This window comes from Coloeus monedula (assembly GCF_965178545.1).
Source record: "Coloeus monedula genome assembly, chromosome: 1".
Lineage (NCBI taxonomy): Eukaryota > Metazoa > Chordata > Aves > Passeriformes > Corvidae > Coloeus > Coloeus monedula.
Window position 1 is genome coordinate 106,043,027 of NC_138781.1, and position 15,901 is coordinate 106,058,927.

Below are 15,901 nucleotides of genomic sequence, written 5' to 3' on the forward strand. Positions count from 1 at the left end.
ACAGTGTTCTATCTCACTCTGGCTACACTAAATATTTTTAACACAGGATTTATTTTACATGTAGGTTTGATCTTTTAAATACCTGCAGCTACAGATATGCAAAGCTATAGACATTTAGAAGCCATGATTTACATACTTAGATCAACAAGAAATTGCAGATTTTTCCCAGGTAGTTTAGGTAATATTAGACATTTAACACTGATTACACAGGGGTGTTCATACACAGTCTAAAAACTATTTTCTTACCATGCTACTCTCAATACCTAATTCAAGGCTTACCCTCATGAAAATAGTAATAAATGTCTGCTTATGTTTATCATGCACTGATTTCACTCATGTCTATGGCAATAAGCTGCCCACAGTGTTCTGATGACACCTGGTTACACACACATCATGCCAAAGGATGTATTTTCAAAATATTAGGGGGTTGTCTGTTTTTGTCACCGGACAGCTCTTGCAGTCCTCTCATGTGAAGATAAATACATGATTTTAACCGTTACTTGAAACTTATTTTGAATAGTAGTGTGTCACTCAGCACCAGTTCACAGGGAGAAAAAAAATCCCCTGGGACACTGATGAAAGAACATTTGCTTTCCAGGCAGGAATATTTAATACTGGCATCCCTACACTGCAGGGGTCAGGATGACATGCAAATTCGAGGAAGCCTGGTCTGTGTGTTTGAACAGCAGCTCCTTCACCTCCCAGATTCAGGTTTTGTAAAAACCAGCAGGACTGGAACCAGAGGGGCCATGCCACTGTTCTAATAGGGGTCACACTGGGGATGTATTCAAACAAAACATCAGCAGCTGGAGAGCTCTGTGTGCAAAAGACCAAAACAGGGCTGGGGAACAGCCTCACCAAGGAGTGAACACACACACTGCCTCCAGGAAGATTCTGGGAGGAGAAAGGATGTGCCTGAGCTGAAGAGCGGAGGATTTCCCACAAGATACATTTCCAGGACCAGGAGATGCCCTTGCCAGCCCAGGCCTGAGGTACAGGCACTGGCTGGGCTTGGGTGCAGCCATCCCTCCCGCGCTGTTCCCTGACTGAAATCCGACAGATCCCAGCCCTGCTGCCCAACCTTGAGGGGCCACAGCCCCCACACCAACCCTGAAACCATGAGCTGACATCTTTTGCCTTTCTAATCCTCCTGTACTACTGTGTAGCAATAGTTACTGGAAACTTGGTCAATTTTAACTTCCTACTAAAATTACTCAAATTACAGGCTTTAAATTTGCCACGACCATTCCTACAGCCAGGCAGAATTTTAAGAGGTGCAGCACCATGGTGGTGATTGTCACGAACATCCATGGCTTATGCAGATCTGCTACCATGACAAAAATCACAATAAAACATAATAAACCCAAGTTTCTCTGAATCATGCCTGAAAATTTAACAGAGTGGGACAAGGAAAAGGTCATAAATCAAGAGACTTTGGAAAGAAAATATAAAGCAAAGCCAAGGCAGACACAGGTAGAAAATACAGGCCTTTCTTTCCTGGCACCTGGCTAAGGCCATAAGATCCTTGCTAATCTGTATTTCTCCTGTGCCCTTTTTCACTCCCTCTCTGAAACCTCAGCCTTTTGTGCCTGACCCCATGGAAGTAGAAGTGACTGTTTCTACTTGGCCTTCTCCCACCTCGCCCTCTCCAGCATGGGCACGTTCCTCAGAGCACGCACAGCCTGTCCAGACCCTCTGTGGGAGGGGTCACTTGCAAAGCTCTCAATTCCAACAGCCCAAGAGTTCAAAGCAACTGTTTGGATGACTCCATCCCTCTGTTCCATGACACTGACAAACCAAGCACAAAGCCAGGAGACAGACGTGTTGCAGAGGAGACGCTCTCTGCCAAACCTGTGGCAGTTGCAGGGAAATGAGGGAGAAGCTGTTCTGGCCCCACACCTAAACCCCAGGGACTGCCTGGCACCTGGCAGGTGCTGGCCCCAGCCCAAGTGCTTCCCTTGCCCCCAGCACCCACAGGGGTTTCTTATGTGGCTGCAGTGCCTATGCCCCCTCCCCGCTTCATAGGTGGCCTCCTCTGTAATGCCAGTGAGTCACGGCAGGTAAGGACCTCGCCCTTGATGTGTTTTTTTAAATCATGAAAATAGATAAAGGCAGGGAAGTTTCACCCCAATTCCCCCTTAACTCTGATCTCTCAGAGCCGCCCTCCTTCCAGACTGGATACCGTCATCTGCTTCACAGCATCCCAGCATTACCACAGGAGAGATTTATCCTGAATGAGTTTTTCTGGTAACTCTTACGTTAACACAGCGCAATCTGACATTTTTCCTCAGGATCTGGAAGGCTACGGTGGTGAGTGGAAATCCCCAAAGTCTGAATACAGTTAATTGCTTCTTACTTGGTGCGTCAACAGCTGTAAATCCTAACAATGCTCGTAAATGCATAATGACTTTAAAATTCTTAATGCTAACGACTCAGTTTGTTATCTCAAACATACACATATAGTTTCTACCAGTAGGGCATGATGGATGAGCTTTGGCTCTGGTCTCTGTTACTGCTCTGCACTGTGGAAACAACTCAGAATGAGCGAAGCCACAAGTGATACTGGATTAAACTCCCTGTTTCTGACTGCAGAGCTGGGCTGTGATTGTGTGCCTGACAACTGCTTTCACCTTCAAAATGTAAACAGCACCTCTTCAGCTCCAGCTACAGAAGAAACCTTAACTGCAAGAAAAATGTGACTAGACAAGGAAGCGTTCTTACGACGCCTCAGTAGGGCCATGATACCAGTCCTAAGGTGAGGCAAACCTCCTAACTGGCATACCAGATTTTTTTTTTTTTTTTGTAATTCCTGCTCTCAGCTGACCACTGCTGAAGTCCTTGGAGGAATGCAGGATAAAAGTATGAAAGCCTATTTGTTTATGCACGGACTGTACGTGACCATTCTAAGCACTAGCACTTACTGTGTAACAGTTTGCATGGCAGGTGACTTTGTATGAAATGGGCATAAAAATGTGCAAGCACTGACGAAGGTTCTGCAAGATGGGCAGCTGAAAAGAATTAGGGAATTGCCAGACGCTGTCCTCTCCTTCTAGCTTTCTGCAAAACCCCATCAGTTTTCCCTAAATAAACTCTGCCATCTGTCAGCATTTCCCATGATAGAATCACACATAAGATGAAAATTACTCACTAAAAACTCATCCCGGATGAAGAACTTGGCTCTTGTGACTTTGGGGTCTTCTCCTGCATCTGGTGTTGCTGTTAAATTAAAAACAAATGACATCAGACACACAAAAAGCAAACAATCACCTACTTGTAACAAAAGATTTAATAAGGAGGAGGTAGCCCTTCAGTACAGAAATTGAAATGTTAAATATTAGAGGAGATTCCCAGGAGGTAATTCTAAAATGAAGAGTTACTGTAAAACCTGACTATGCGTACAACATATTTTAGGAACCTGAAAACTGCTGAAATCATTGCAACAATGTCATTGGTCATATCACAAAAAGGCTTACTCACATCCACAAGTTTGTTCATATAGATATAAAACAAGTGGGAGTTAGGGTTTAGCTTTTGTCAGAAAATATGACTAGAAAAAGCAGCTGAGCTGTTCAGTTTCTGCAGCAGAACAGAGTCTCCTGAAAAAAGCTTCTGCAGGCAAGAACGTGGGTTTAAAAATGGTTAGTCCAAAATGACACCTGGAAAAAATGATAGCATTGAAAGATCTTGTGATGGATATACATAAAAAAATATATTTTATTTCCAGGCCCCAAGTCAGCAGAATACTTCAGATATATTGCCCATCAAGGGGTCCTGGACTAAATTCTTGTTGAGCAGGAAACTTGTTGATCAGTATTAACTGTTGGCAGCTGAAGTTGTCACTATCTAGGCCATGCAATGACTGTATTTACCCTAAGTGTGAAAAACAATTGGGTGAAGAGATAACCTATTTATCTCCTTTCAGTGTTATCTCTCATCTAAGATACCAAAATCAGATGCTTATAAACATAATATTGTAAAGGGCAGAATTTATCAGAACATGGACATCTATTTTTCATCCATAGTGCTGGGGGTAAAAATAGAGCAGCAGTACAATCAACAGCATATTGGAATTCAGTGCTGCTGCCCTTAAATAATGTCAGCTGAAATTGAAGAATAAGTGAACAACCACAGGTTAAAAATAGAGACCTGCTTCATGTGTGAATATTCTGGATCATTCTAGATACCCACTGTGAAATCCCTCTGAGAAATACCAAAAGCTACTTTTTTTCTGACAATTGGATTTTTATTTAAAAATGCTGAAAATTCACTCAAACTCTGTCTATGTGGTGTATGTTTGAGAAGGGGAAATCTAGGTGATAGAGACAAGATTTCTTCTGAAAGCCCTTAGCATTACAAAACAGATGCCAGATCAACTCAGATTTTAGGACAGTTTATTTATCCTCTGCACCTGAAACTCAGAATCACACTTGTGAAGTTCCAGACCTCAATGAAGGCTGAAAATAGCTTATCACCATCTTCACCTCTATAACCTAGACTGCTGGTGGTGGTTGGTAGAGAATGAAAGCCTTTCCCAAGAGGTGGCTGCAAGCAGCATGCCAGGGGCATCACTCAGGTAAGGCAGAGGCAAGTGGTCAGAAAGTAAAAGTTCTACCACTTTTGCTAGACAGAGACCTGAGATGTTTGGGAAGCTCTCTGCCTGGTACAAAACTGGCGTAATACTAGAGTTTACCTCTGCAGTATGTTACTGAGGTGCAGGAATCATTGCACTTCTTGAAGATAAGAAACTGACTGCTCCATCACCACAGCTCTCTTCCTATCTACTGATGTGGTCTTCCTCCATTAAAGTTCCCTTGATGGTCTACTGGGCTTCACATCAGTATTTCTAAAACTGAAATTTACAGTGTTGGAGGACACAGAAAGGCTACAAAATAAGTCTCGTGAATCTCCAACAAAGTTCAGCACTGTGGGAGGCCCAGGCAGAAGCATCTGGCAAGGGGGAGAGATGTGTGGCTGCTTTGCTCTCCTAGGACTGGTGGTGCCTCCCAAACGGTGAAGGCAGGTGCTCTGGAGCCAGAACCCCTTCAGACCCTACCCACACCAGGGTGCCTGTGAGCTCTGTGCTGCTGGCGTGCTCCTTACCTGACCAGCAGCTCCTGTGAAGAACAGTGTGTGCTTGTGAATGTGTGTGTGTGTGTGAGAGGCAGAGAAAGAGAGACAGGGAGAGGATCTATGGGCTGGGCCATGCCAGCAGGTCCAATCCCAGCATGGGGAAAAACCTTACCATCCTCAGGTACAGTATAATGCGCGTATTCAGGAAAGTAATCTTCAATTTTTGATTTCCCTGCCAAGACTTTTTCAGCCAGCATGTCCTGTTTATTCAAGAATAAAATGATAGAAATGGTCCGTAACCACCTGTCAAAAACAAACCAAACGTTTGTGTTATCTCTCACATGTTAACCAACAAAAATGTATCACATTGATAGAAAATGTACTGGCTATCCCTGTGTGGACAGTGTGAATAGTGTAGAACATGCTTCAACAGAAAAAGAAAGATGACCTAAATGATTGTTTCAAAAGGTCTTCACCTGTGCTGGTGGGTATATTTCTAGGGTCAGTAAATACATTTATAAAAACTGCAGTGGACATTGCTGAAGGGAGTAGCTTCCAAAATTTTTTTCTAAATTCTCTTTTAGATATCAGGTTGGGAAACTGATGACATTTTCTAGAAGCACCACAGTTCACAACCAGACATTACTGTCTGCTTTATTTGTTTGTGATAAAGTAAAAAAAAAAAAAGCTAGAAGGCTAGGCTAGAAATCTCCCTTCCCTCAGACTACTCTGTCTAAGCTACTTCTCATCCGCACAGATATCCCATCTTTTAGGGTGGTCTGTATGACACCTGATGAATGAAAAGAAAATAATCTCTCTTTTCTTCCCCAGTTAATCCATCACTGTGACAATGTGCCTTGGGATGCACAGTTAACATTCTTCCTTCACTCTACCTTCAATTACTTCTCACTGCAGAGCATCCTCACATGTATGTGCTGAAAACTTCATTACCTTATTTTGTGCATTGTTTTCATTTGTTCTCTACCAGGAACCCATTTGGGTTGCTATTTGGTTACGTACCTATGGTTTACAGGCACTGTGGCAGAATGGCAATTTAATGGCAATTCCAGTTAGGTTAGATCTGAAGCATTATCCCCCAAGGCAGAGGTACCCTGTGCTCTCAGAGATGACCCTTAGGAGAGCAGCTGCCCACGTAAGGAACAAGCACAGCGAGCTGCTCCTGCCACTGCGTTTGAGGAGATCAAATGTGCCTCAGAGGATCTTGGTCTCAGCCAAGCAGCACAGTGATGCCAGAAGAGGGTCTCCCCTGCCTCCCTCGTAGCAGCCAGCCTGGGTGGTTTGCCCTTTCCAAGCTGTCCCCACGCCCTGCACCATTTCTGGCAGGAGTGGTGAAATGCCGCATGCACTGTCCCTGTGCCATGGCCCCTGCCAGGGAGGGGTGTCACTGTGGGGACACCCTGAGACCTGACCCAACCTGGGTGTTCTCTGAATAAACAATCTGACCCCATAGCAAGGGGAGTCCTATTCTGTAAGGAGTTGAACTGTAATTAAACTGGGGAAGGGTGGGTGGGAAATGAAGTTTGCTTTACCTATTATTCCAGATACTTTTGAAAAGGTCCAGGGATTCCCGTAGTCTGTTTGTGTTATTGTCTTCCCTTATTACCATGTTGTAGCTGCTGCAAGCCACAACGAAGATGATAGCTGTGACATCTGGGCAGAACACACAAAAGAAAGGCAGAAGGAAAGAAAGGAGAGAGAATAGAACATCTCTGTTATCCCAGCACATACTCTTCAGGGCAACACTGCCATTACTCACCAATCAGCCAAAAATACTAAAAAAAAGTTATCTGTAACACTGGACTCCTGTGCTAGTGAGATACTGTGTGTGGATATGAACACTAGGCTGCTCACACCTCAGAGAATAAGTTCAAAATAAAATATGGGATATTTTTACTTACCATTAAAGCACTGGATCCATTTTCTTCTCTCATCTCTCTGGCCACCTACATCAAACATGCTGTTAAAAAGCCATAGGATGTTATATCACTTATGTGCACTAGGAAAAACTCACACGAAGCATGCACAGCCCGAGGGTTCAGTTTAAAAATCTGACAGCCCCAAAGACAGAGGCAGTAAAATATCCCCTGAAGAGGAGAAAGATCTGCTGATGCTGCGCTGCATGTCAGAGACAGCTGCACTGCTCCACCTGCCCCGCTCTGCCAGGAGAAGGCTACTGAACCCATAAAATGAGAAATACACTCTTCAAGGACAAGCATTGGCCTTCCCAGTCCACAGAAGTGCGTATGACATGTAAGGCTGTACTATAAACCAGGACAGGTTTCAGGGTATTTTGATGCATGGTGGGGAGAGGGCATCTCTATATGGAGGTAGCTCGGCCCTGTCAGCACTGCCACCTTTCTGGGCAAGAACTTGAAAGAGAAGCCACTCTGACTGTGGGTGTTTTACAGAGACACAGCAAAAAACCCACAGAGCTTGCAGCCCTCTGGAAGAAGGGAGGATTCCCACTGACTTCTGTGAGCTCTCATCCCCAAAGGTATTTTATGATTTTACAGTGCTATACCAATGCACCAGTTTTTACAAGCAGCCACTCACAACCCTACTACAGACCACTACTAATATACATAACTAATAAAAGCTATTTTTTGCAAAGTATGAGGTAATTTTACTAGGACCTATGGAAAGAGAGCTAAAAAGCCAAATCAAACAACTAAAACCTATCCAACTCCCACCCTAAGCCTACTATACCATGCATACCTGAGCACAGACATCTGAATGGAGTTGTTAAAAATTAGTATGATATTCATAAACCATTACTAATAGACTTACTGGAAATTTACTTTATCTACTTGAAATCTTGTTTCAAAAATCCCTGATGTCAACACTCTGCATCTTAATAGGTCCTGGAAATAAGAACACAGAAGCTGATTAGTAAGGCTTTTTTTCTAACCCATTTTGTTTTTAAAAGCTTGGAATACTATTTTCCATGAAAAGTCTTAGATGTTTCATTTAATTAAAGTTCAATCAGACCTCTTGGTAAATTGGCATTTGTCTGTACTGACATGGTAGATAAACTTAATCATGATCACTGCATTTGGTTTGTGCACACTCAGAAAGCAGGAGACCCCATCTGTGTTCTCCTTACTGCCCACTGAAACCTGTTCTTGATGGTCATACACTTTGGTATGTGATGATGATAATGAATTCTGAAGTTACATAAAACTAAGAAAAATGTTATTCATGTTGTCAAGTCAAGTATTCAAATGTTAGAAAACTCCAGATTTACAGTTGCCCAGGTAACCTTAACTCTGCCCTCTTTTGTACTGAATGAGACAGGAATCCTATCGAAATAATAGCTTGTGACTGAGTAATTAAAGCTCTATTACAGAGCACAAGGGAACAGAATTTAGGTTGTACAGAAATGTGGCATTTCTTTCTTATTTTTTAAACTAGGGATACTTTACAACTTAACCGACTTCCTTTCAATAATTAAAAAATAATAATTTCCTCAATTCTCAAGGGGAGTAGGCAAAAGCGATATATGATGCCCCCTTCATGGATGGAAGGAGGCAGCCCGTGGTGCAGAGTGCAGGCACAGCTTGACTTTTCTCCCCTACCCTACCATCTACTGCTTCTGGTAGCCAAGGCAAACCATGGCTGCTTTGACAGCTGCATGCACTCAGCTGAAGGCCACTTATTTAATGCTTTCAGTTATTTTATATGTTACTGTCATTTTCTGTCGCTTGCTGACATTTATTTGTTATGGTGCACAAAAACCCCCAAAAACCAGAAAGCCAGGGAAGAGAGGAAATTAGTGCTTTTTACCAGTTAATTCAGCAAGGCAACTGATACAGCATAGCAAAAACAAAAGCAAAAGAGAATCCCCCCCTCAGAGCAAAAGTTTTCCACCTGCCAAATACCAAAGGTGTTTTCTGGTCTTTCAAGACATTTCTTCTCAAAGGAAGTACCAGGAAAAATTTCTAGGTGATGAAAGACTACTTCAGGTAGAGAAAGGCCTCCCAGGAACAAACAGGCCAACACTAATGTAAACAATGAAAGCAAAAATGAGGCTTTTCTTCACTGACTTCTCTCCCTAGGTGAGTGATATCAATGCTAAAACCATGAGGTCTAGATGGAGCAAATCCCAGTGCTACTGCTTTGGTCTGAAAATGTCCTGAGTGCTTGAATAATTGATCCTATACTGGGTTGACTATAGGACACTCTTGTGGATATGGACCTAAACTAGGTCTGAAGGAACAGGCTCTGCTCTGCATGTTTCCTTGGGTGATCTATGGCAAGTCACTTAATTTCTCTGAATTTCAGTCCCTGACTGCACGGTGAGATTTGACAACTCTGTTTTTTTTTAAGGACATCCACGTGTTACATGCCTTGCATGGTTAGACTGAATTATCCAGTGCAGGGATTCTCTCCTGCCACCTGTATTTGCAGCTTCTGATGTGGGCCACAACCTTGGCTGAGACTGCTAGATGACAGTGGCATAGCAGCACTGAAAAATAACCACTTCAGAATGTTTGCTGAAGAGACATCAAAGGAAACCACACAGCCTGAGCTCAGGGAAGGCAGCCGAGGCCAGGCAACGCGGTGAAGCCCCTTCTTATTTCAAGGCTGCCCCAGTTCAGCCTTAACATGAATGTGTTTGTCACTAGAGCACTCCAGCAAGATGTGTCACAGCATCTGGGAAAAAAATGTAGTGTCCTGCAAAAAAGGCTTAAATAGAAACTCTGCTGCCCACAGGAGATGGGCACAGGCTGCAAAGAATGGATATGCACACCTGCAGACAAGTCTGCAAGTTCTGCTGCCGCCACTGGTGCTCTCCCCTGAATCTGGACAACAGATCCACTGCAAGCTTTTGCCTCTGAAGAATCCTTCTGATAGACATGGGAAGTCTCCCGCTGGGATCACCTCCACGATTGAAATAAAGCATTACTTCTGTGTAGCAAAGGCTGGTGAGGGAAGCCATAAGCTTCTCTGTTTCTGCTTTCTGATCTTTGTTCCATTCACCCTTTTTTGTGGGACACAGAACAGGAAGAGGAAGCAAGAAGACAAAATTGATGTATTACAGGAATCACTGACCTACATATAACAACAGTAGAAGACAAGTTTGCACCACCAAAAAGCCTCTTCTTCTTTAATATCCCTCACTTAAGCTGCTAGACCATATTTTGGTATTCTGCCATATGCCTTATTTCAGCTGCAGTAAAGACTAAAATAAATTACACAGACAATCCAGATGAATGGGAGTCTTGGTTCAGACCCTGCCCCATTATTTTTACTAACCTGATCTGTGGGTGTGTAGTCATCCATGCTGACGCTGTCAATTCTTTCTAAAAAGCTAGAAGAAAAATAAACACGCACTTAGATATGTAAAATATTGTCTAGTAGAAGACATTTCACTACCTTTTCTAGTTTACACTCCTGCTAAGAAGTAAAACACAACTTGAATAGTAAAGTTACAAGCCTGATGATTTCCTTATATTGCTGTAGGTTACATTTTACAAGGCAAACAAACATATTACCCAGACTTTGTTTCAATATAGCACTTTCAAAGTTACCATTACGCAGTGCTCACAAGTGGTTCAAAATGCAGTTAAAATGCTACAATTTTGGGAGGTCCACCAAAAAATACTATGACTAACCATAGATCTTAACATCATACGGTTGTTAAGACGTAAAAAAGATTTTGGAGTTTGATACAGAAAATGTGGCAAAGGGGTGTCTTTATTTAGCATAATGCTGATCAAGTATAATGTTATGTTAATTATGGTCTCAATAATGTTAGCAGAATTGCTTGTTGGTACATACAAAAAGCCTTGGACTGACTTGCCGCCCTCCAACACTGCAACTAAAGCACAAAAAGTGGAAGTTAATGAATCTGATTCTTTATGTCACCAAAACTCAGTGAGATGCACAGAGTGAAAGAAGGACTTACAGCTGCAGGGAAGGGCAAGAGAAAAGAGAACCAGAAAAACAGGGGGGAACTACATTCTATGATTACTTATTAAAGATTTTTAAAGCTTTAATTCTTTCCTAATATGTGTTAGAATGGCAGCACTTAAGGACATAAAAAAGTGATTTTATATTTATTGCTAAAAGAGGCAGGTTCTCCTCTCTCACTTCCACCCATTTCTTAGATCTGGCTCATTTTCCCCAGACTGCCTGTATGACTTAGAAGCTTTCTTGAATTTCTACATTTTTATTTGGTATTTGGCAGTGAATATCCCATTGGCTGACACATCCCACTACAATATTATCAAAAGGCATGTTTTCCTCAATTTTACTGGAGTGTGCATGTGGAACACATGTCCCACTTAATTGCACTGGGAAAGAAAAAAAATCAGTGAACTCTTGACTTAAAATATAACTCACTGTTAACACAGGGGTCACACACACTGACCAGTTGAAAAAATAGCCCCCTAAAAGCTGTTTGTAATTCTCATAGCAGTTTCCCACGGATATGAACTGAAAGGAGAAGGAAATACACTGCATATGTATTTACTTACAATATTTTCCCTTTTCAAACCTCCACTGTTACAGCAGGGAAACAAAATGCAGTATCTACAGTTAGAATATCCAGCTTTTCTTTCTAGATGATCAAGGTGTGATGGCTAAGCACAGGTTTTTTTTTTAAAAATCACTGTTAGGCACAACCCAATGGGTGCCTGATAGCAAAACTATATGGGAGAAACTCTAAAGAAAAAGCATCTTTTCACAAATCCTCCTTCCTTGCCAAAAGCCCTATAAATTTATATAAGAATATAAAAGTATATTTCCATAGGAAGCTACAGTCATCATGGGAAAGCAGTTGTATTCAGGCTGAACCTTTTGGTCAGATGATTTTCATCACCTTGAGAACCTTGACTGAGCAAAGTTTAACTTCAGTTATCCCCACAGTTCATGCAGACACCAGAGCAGAGCGATGCATTTTTCAGTGACAACCTACTACCAGCAGAACTCTCATCTCACGCTTGAAGCAAAGGACATGAAACAAGAAGGCAAAAAAGCCCAAATCCAAAATGCCTCCAGGCTGAAACTTCCTGATCACAGCGTAATTTTCCTTAACATGGCTGTTCTTCTAAGTCTGCTCCAAAGTATGGACTATGGCTGACACAGAAAGGGATCTACTTAAAAGTGTGGATTGAAGTCAGTGTTTGTGCACAAATACAACACCACCACAAACCCTGCCAGACACACAGTGAATTGGCTTTTTTTGCAGAAACATTTCTTCGGAAGTTGGTGTATAAATCAGAGACAATACATCTCCGATGTCTACAATACCAGGACCATTTTGGCAGAATTTATCCAAAATGGTTAAACACAGTATTTAGTGCTAACTCACACCTTTCTCACAAGTGCTATACAAGTGCTCAAGGGAGGTTTTTGGTTGTCAGCACTTGCATGTTTCCGATAGGGAAATTATGGTAAGGAACAGAGGAAGTTCCTTAGTAACTGCATTACAGAAGTAATGCAGTTACACGACACACAATCCATGACAGGTTGGGAAAGAGCTAAATCTCCTAATTAGATGTCCTACCTATCAGTTGAAGTCATCTTCCACTTCGTCCCAGCAGAAGGACCAGTTTTGAATAGCCTGAACTGCAACACTACAGCTAAGAGAGAGCCAGCTCTGACAAACATCATGGGCTTAAAAAATAACATTTGACACAGCAGCTGTACCATTAAATGCTTGTAAGGTTGCTGTCTGCATGTAAGCCATATTAAAATAAATACAATGATTTACAAGGTTTACCTGCCACCTTGCTGTAACAAGCTGGAATATCACTAGCATCCAATAAATCCACATGCAGCTACTATTAAGATTAGGATAAATTTTGTAGCTTTATAGAAAATTAACCTTTCCAGTGTGTGATGGAAAGGCTTCCTAAGACTTCTTCTGCAACCACATCGCTAAGTGTGCAATGAGATTTCTAAGACAGCGAAACAGAGACAGCTACACTCTTACCTTTTCAAAAGAAAATCAGTTCTTGAATATCCTTCATATGAACTCCTTACTTGGCTAATTAGCACAGCACCAAAAATAGTTCTGACAGGCAAATGTACACACTAGGTACAAGTAATGGATTCCAGATAAGATAAGGAGTCGGTACTGCCTCATTTCTAAACACACCAACTTCATTCTCAGTACTGCATTAAAATGGAAAAACTGAAATTACTTTTCTAAACTGCTTTCCAGAGAACGTTAACTTCACCTAATCCTAGCTATCTTGAACAATTATGTTCTGACAAAACATAAATTATTTTATACATATATAGATATTTACAGATCAGCAAATTTTGAGTCTGCATGACTGAAATTTCAATTTAAAGAGCTTAAAGTACAAAAAGATCTCTCAACTGTGGTAACGCTCATGTCTCAAAGAATCAGTGTGAGGAAAACATAATAACAGAATGAATAAAAATGGACACCAAGTATCACTTACTCTCTTTTTAGATCCTGTTTTTTTTCAGCTCAGGGATATAATTATTTTCACAGAATCATGCCTTTTTACAATACTGACAGGTATTCTATTTATGTAGCTTCTATAGAAACCCATACTTAGGATTTATGTTAAATTATGCAGTGACTGTTTTGCATGCATGTGCAACGAACTTCAAACTCACACATTCAATTCAACTGTGAATAAAACAATAACATGACACAATATTTATATTTCTATTTCACAGTTGTGGTTTTACTTATAAAGGATTCAGTCAGATAACTAGTATGACATTTAGATTCTTCTTAATTTTACAGTAGAGTGTTTTACATTTCCTTACACAGAGCAGCAGAAACTACCCTTTTCTTGAGAAATTAATTAGGCAAGGTATTGGAAGGAAGGTTTCCTCTGCACTGTTTGGAAATGCAGTGGTTTGGTTTGGCAACAAATTAAAGCAAAGTAAAATGGACCGATAAAGTTAAAAAAAAAAATGAGCTACTGACATTATTATATCTATTATTAAGCTGATCTGTAGTTTTATAAATATCTTCAGTGAGTTTCCTAGGAAACTCAGCTGACACTTAGTTTGACAAGCAATCTCTAAATTTTATATTATGCAAGCTGTGAACACAAAAGTACAGGTTTTAGATGTGCCTGCCAGTGCATGTGGGAACTATCAAAAAGCATTATTCTCTTTAAAAACCATGGCAATTTGAGCAGCAGTAGCAGCTATATAAGAATTTCTGAAAAAAGGATTCATAAATGCACAAATAAAGAGGAGGTAATCGTACATGAAAATCCTTTTCTCACTGAATAAATCACTACATGGCTCTGTATAGATATTCTGACTCCACAAACAAAATGACAATTAAAAGAAAAATCGTGTCTTGAGAACAATATGATAGACAGAAAACCCATGCTATATTTGTAAGCGTACTTTGACATCCAAAGAACTGGAAAGATGAAGTGCTAAATCACAGATCAATACACCAAATTAGGCATTTTAATAAATCTTGATCTACTTCAACCATTTTTATGCTCTCACCCTAACATTTCAATGGCCTTATATCAAAAAATTCCCATGGAAAACAAGAAATCAAACCCATTCAAAATGCTTGTCTCTTTAAAAGGAAAAGGTATAGTGGCAAATCCTTATGGTTTTAAGTTCTCAGGTGAAGAATCTCAAAATTATCTTCAAGTAATCTGTGGGGTCAGCAAACCTTTACAATTTGGATGGACCATTAAGGGCTTTGCAAACTCCTTAGCTAGGCTCAAATAAACACACATATGTGTGTGTGTGTGTGTGTGTGTGTGTGTATGTATGTATGTATATGAAACCATCCAGAACTAGGACTTTTAATTCCACTCTCCTCAGATATGAAGTCACAGGTGAGGCAGACACTTCACAAGAAAAAAGAATAACCCAAGCCTCTAGGGAAGTGAAATGGAAAAAAAAATTTTTTTTTTGTTTCTGCTGCAGTTCTCAGGGACATTAATATTGAACTTCCCCCCCTTTCCCCCCCCCCCATTACATATATACACACACACACACATGTATATTTTTTTAATCAGCTAAGGCATTATAATCCGGTTAATTCTTGCTGCAACATTTGAAACAGGAAACTGTGGATTTCTGGTTTCGAGAATACCTGAATACCTTAGGCTCCAAGGCTGGGCTTCAAGCAAACTCACGCTATTCTGATACATTTCTTGGTAAGTGAGAAAGACATAATGAAAACAGCCTCCAGTAATATTCTAACCCCCTAAAGGATTTATTTTCCCAAGTCATTTGCTGAAAATACCAGCAGAAATCCCTCAGAAGGCTTGACAAAATTTACCGGCTAAGGATTTTCCTGCCAAATTTAAATCATCACTATATTTTAAATACAGCTTCCATGTGACAGAGGAGTACCCTTCTCTCCCTCCACACCACGCTGCAGTCACTTCCCACCAGGAGCCAGCACGCGTGCGAGGGCACAGCGAAAAGGGGCAGAGAGAAAAGGGAGAACCAGACCTGTTGGGATCCACCCTGCCTCACGGATGCTGTGCCCCAGTTTTGAAACACCAGCTGCTGCAGAAGCTGTTACGGAAGAAAACACCCAAAGCAAACACACGAGTACTAAAGATGCTGCTGGAACAGAGCGCCGCCTCCAGCAGGGTTGGGAACCCACGGATCGGTGCTGGGCTTGTCACAAGGGTTTGGCCCCTGCTCCGTGCCCTGTGCGCTCCCGGCTGTTCCAAGTCTCTGTCTGACGGCGATCCCGCGTCCCTCCAGCCGCGGTGACACGGGCGGGGACACGGGCTGTGCCGGGGGGCGACAGCCGGGAGGGGGCGCTCTCTGCCCGGCTCCCGCTCCTTTCCCTTCCCTGCCCGGCCCCTTCCCCGGACCGTGTCCG

The 15,901-nt window shown here is 41.7% G+C and overlaps 1 protein-coding gene across 2 annotated transcripts in view; it reads right to left on the bottom strand.

Moving 5' to 3' along the window:
- Positions 1-15,901, bottom strand: part of GNAL (G protein subunit alpha L) — a gene marked incomplete at its 5' end in the record, with an annotated part of 184,217 nt that overhangs the window by 1,696 nt on the left and 166,620 nt on the right. For both annotated transcript variants that reach the window (XM_082276588.1, XM_082276589.1), the window contains 6 exons: positions 3,149-3,216; positions 5,243-5,373; positions 6,621-6,741; positions 6,990-7,048; positions 7,879-7,952; positions 10,348-10,402. In XM_082276588.1, coding sequence (XP_082132714.1) covers positions 3,149-3,216; positions 5,243-5,373; positions 6,621-6,741; positions 6,990-7,048; positions 7,879-7,952; positions 10,348-10,402 — 508 coding nt within the window. The remainder of the gene's footprint in view (positions 1-3,148; positions 3,217-5,242; positions 5,374-6,620; positions 6,742-6,989; positions 7,049-7,878; positions 7,953-10,347; positions 10,403-15,901) is intronic.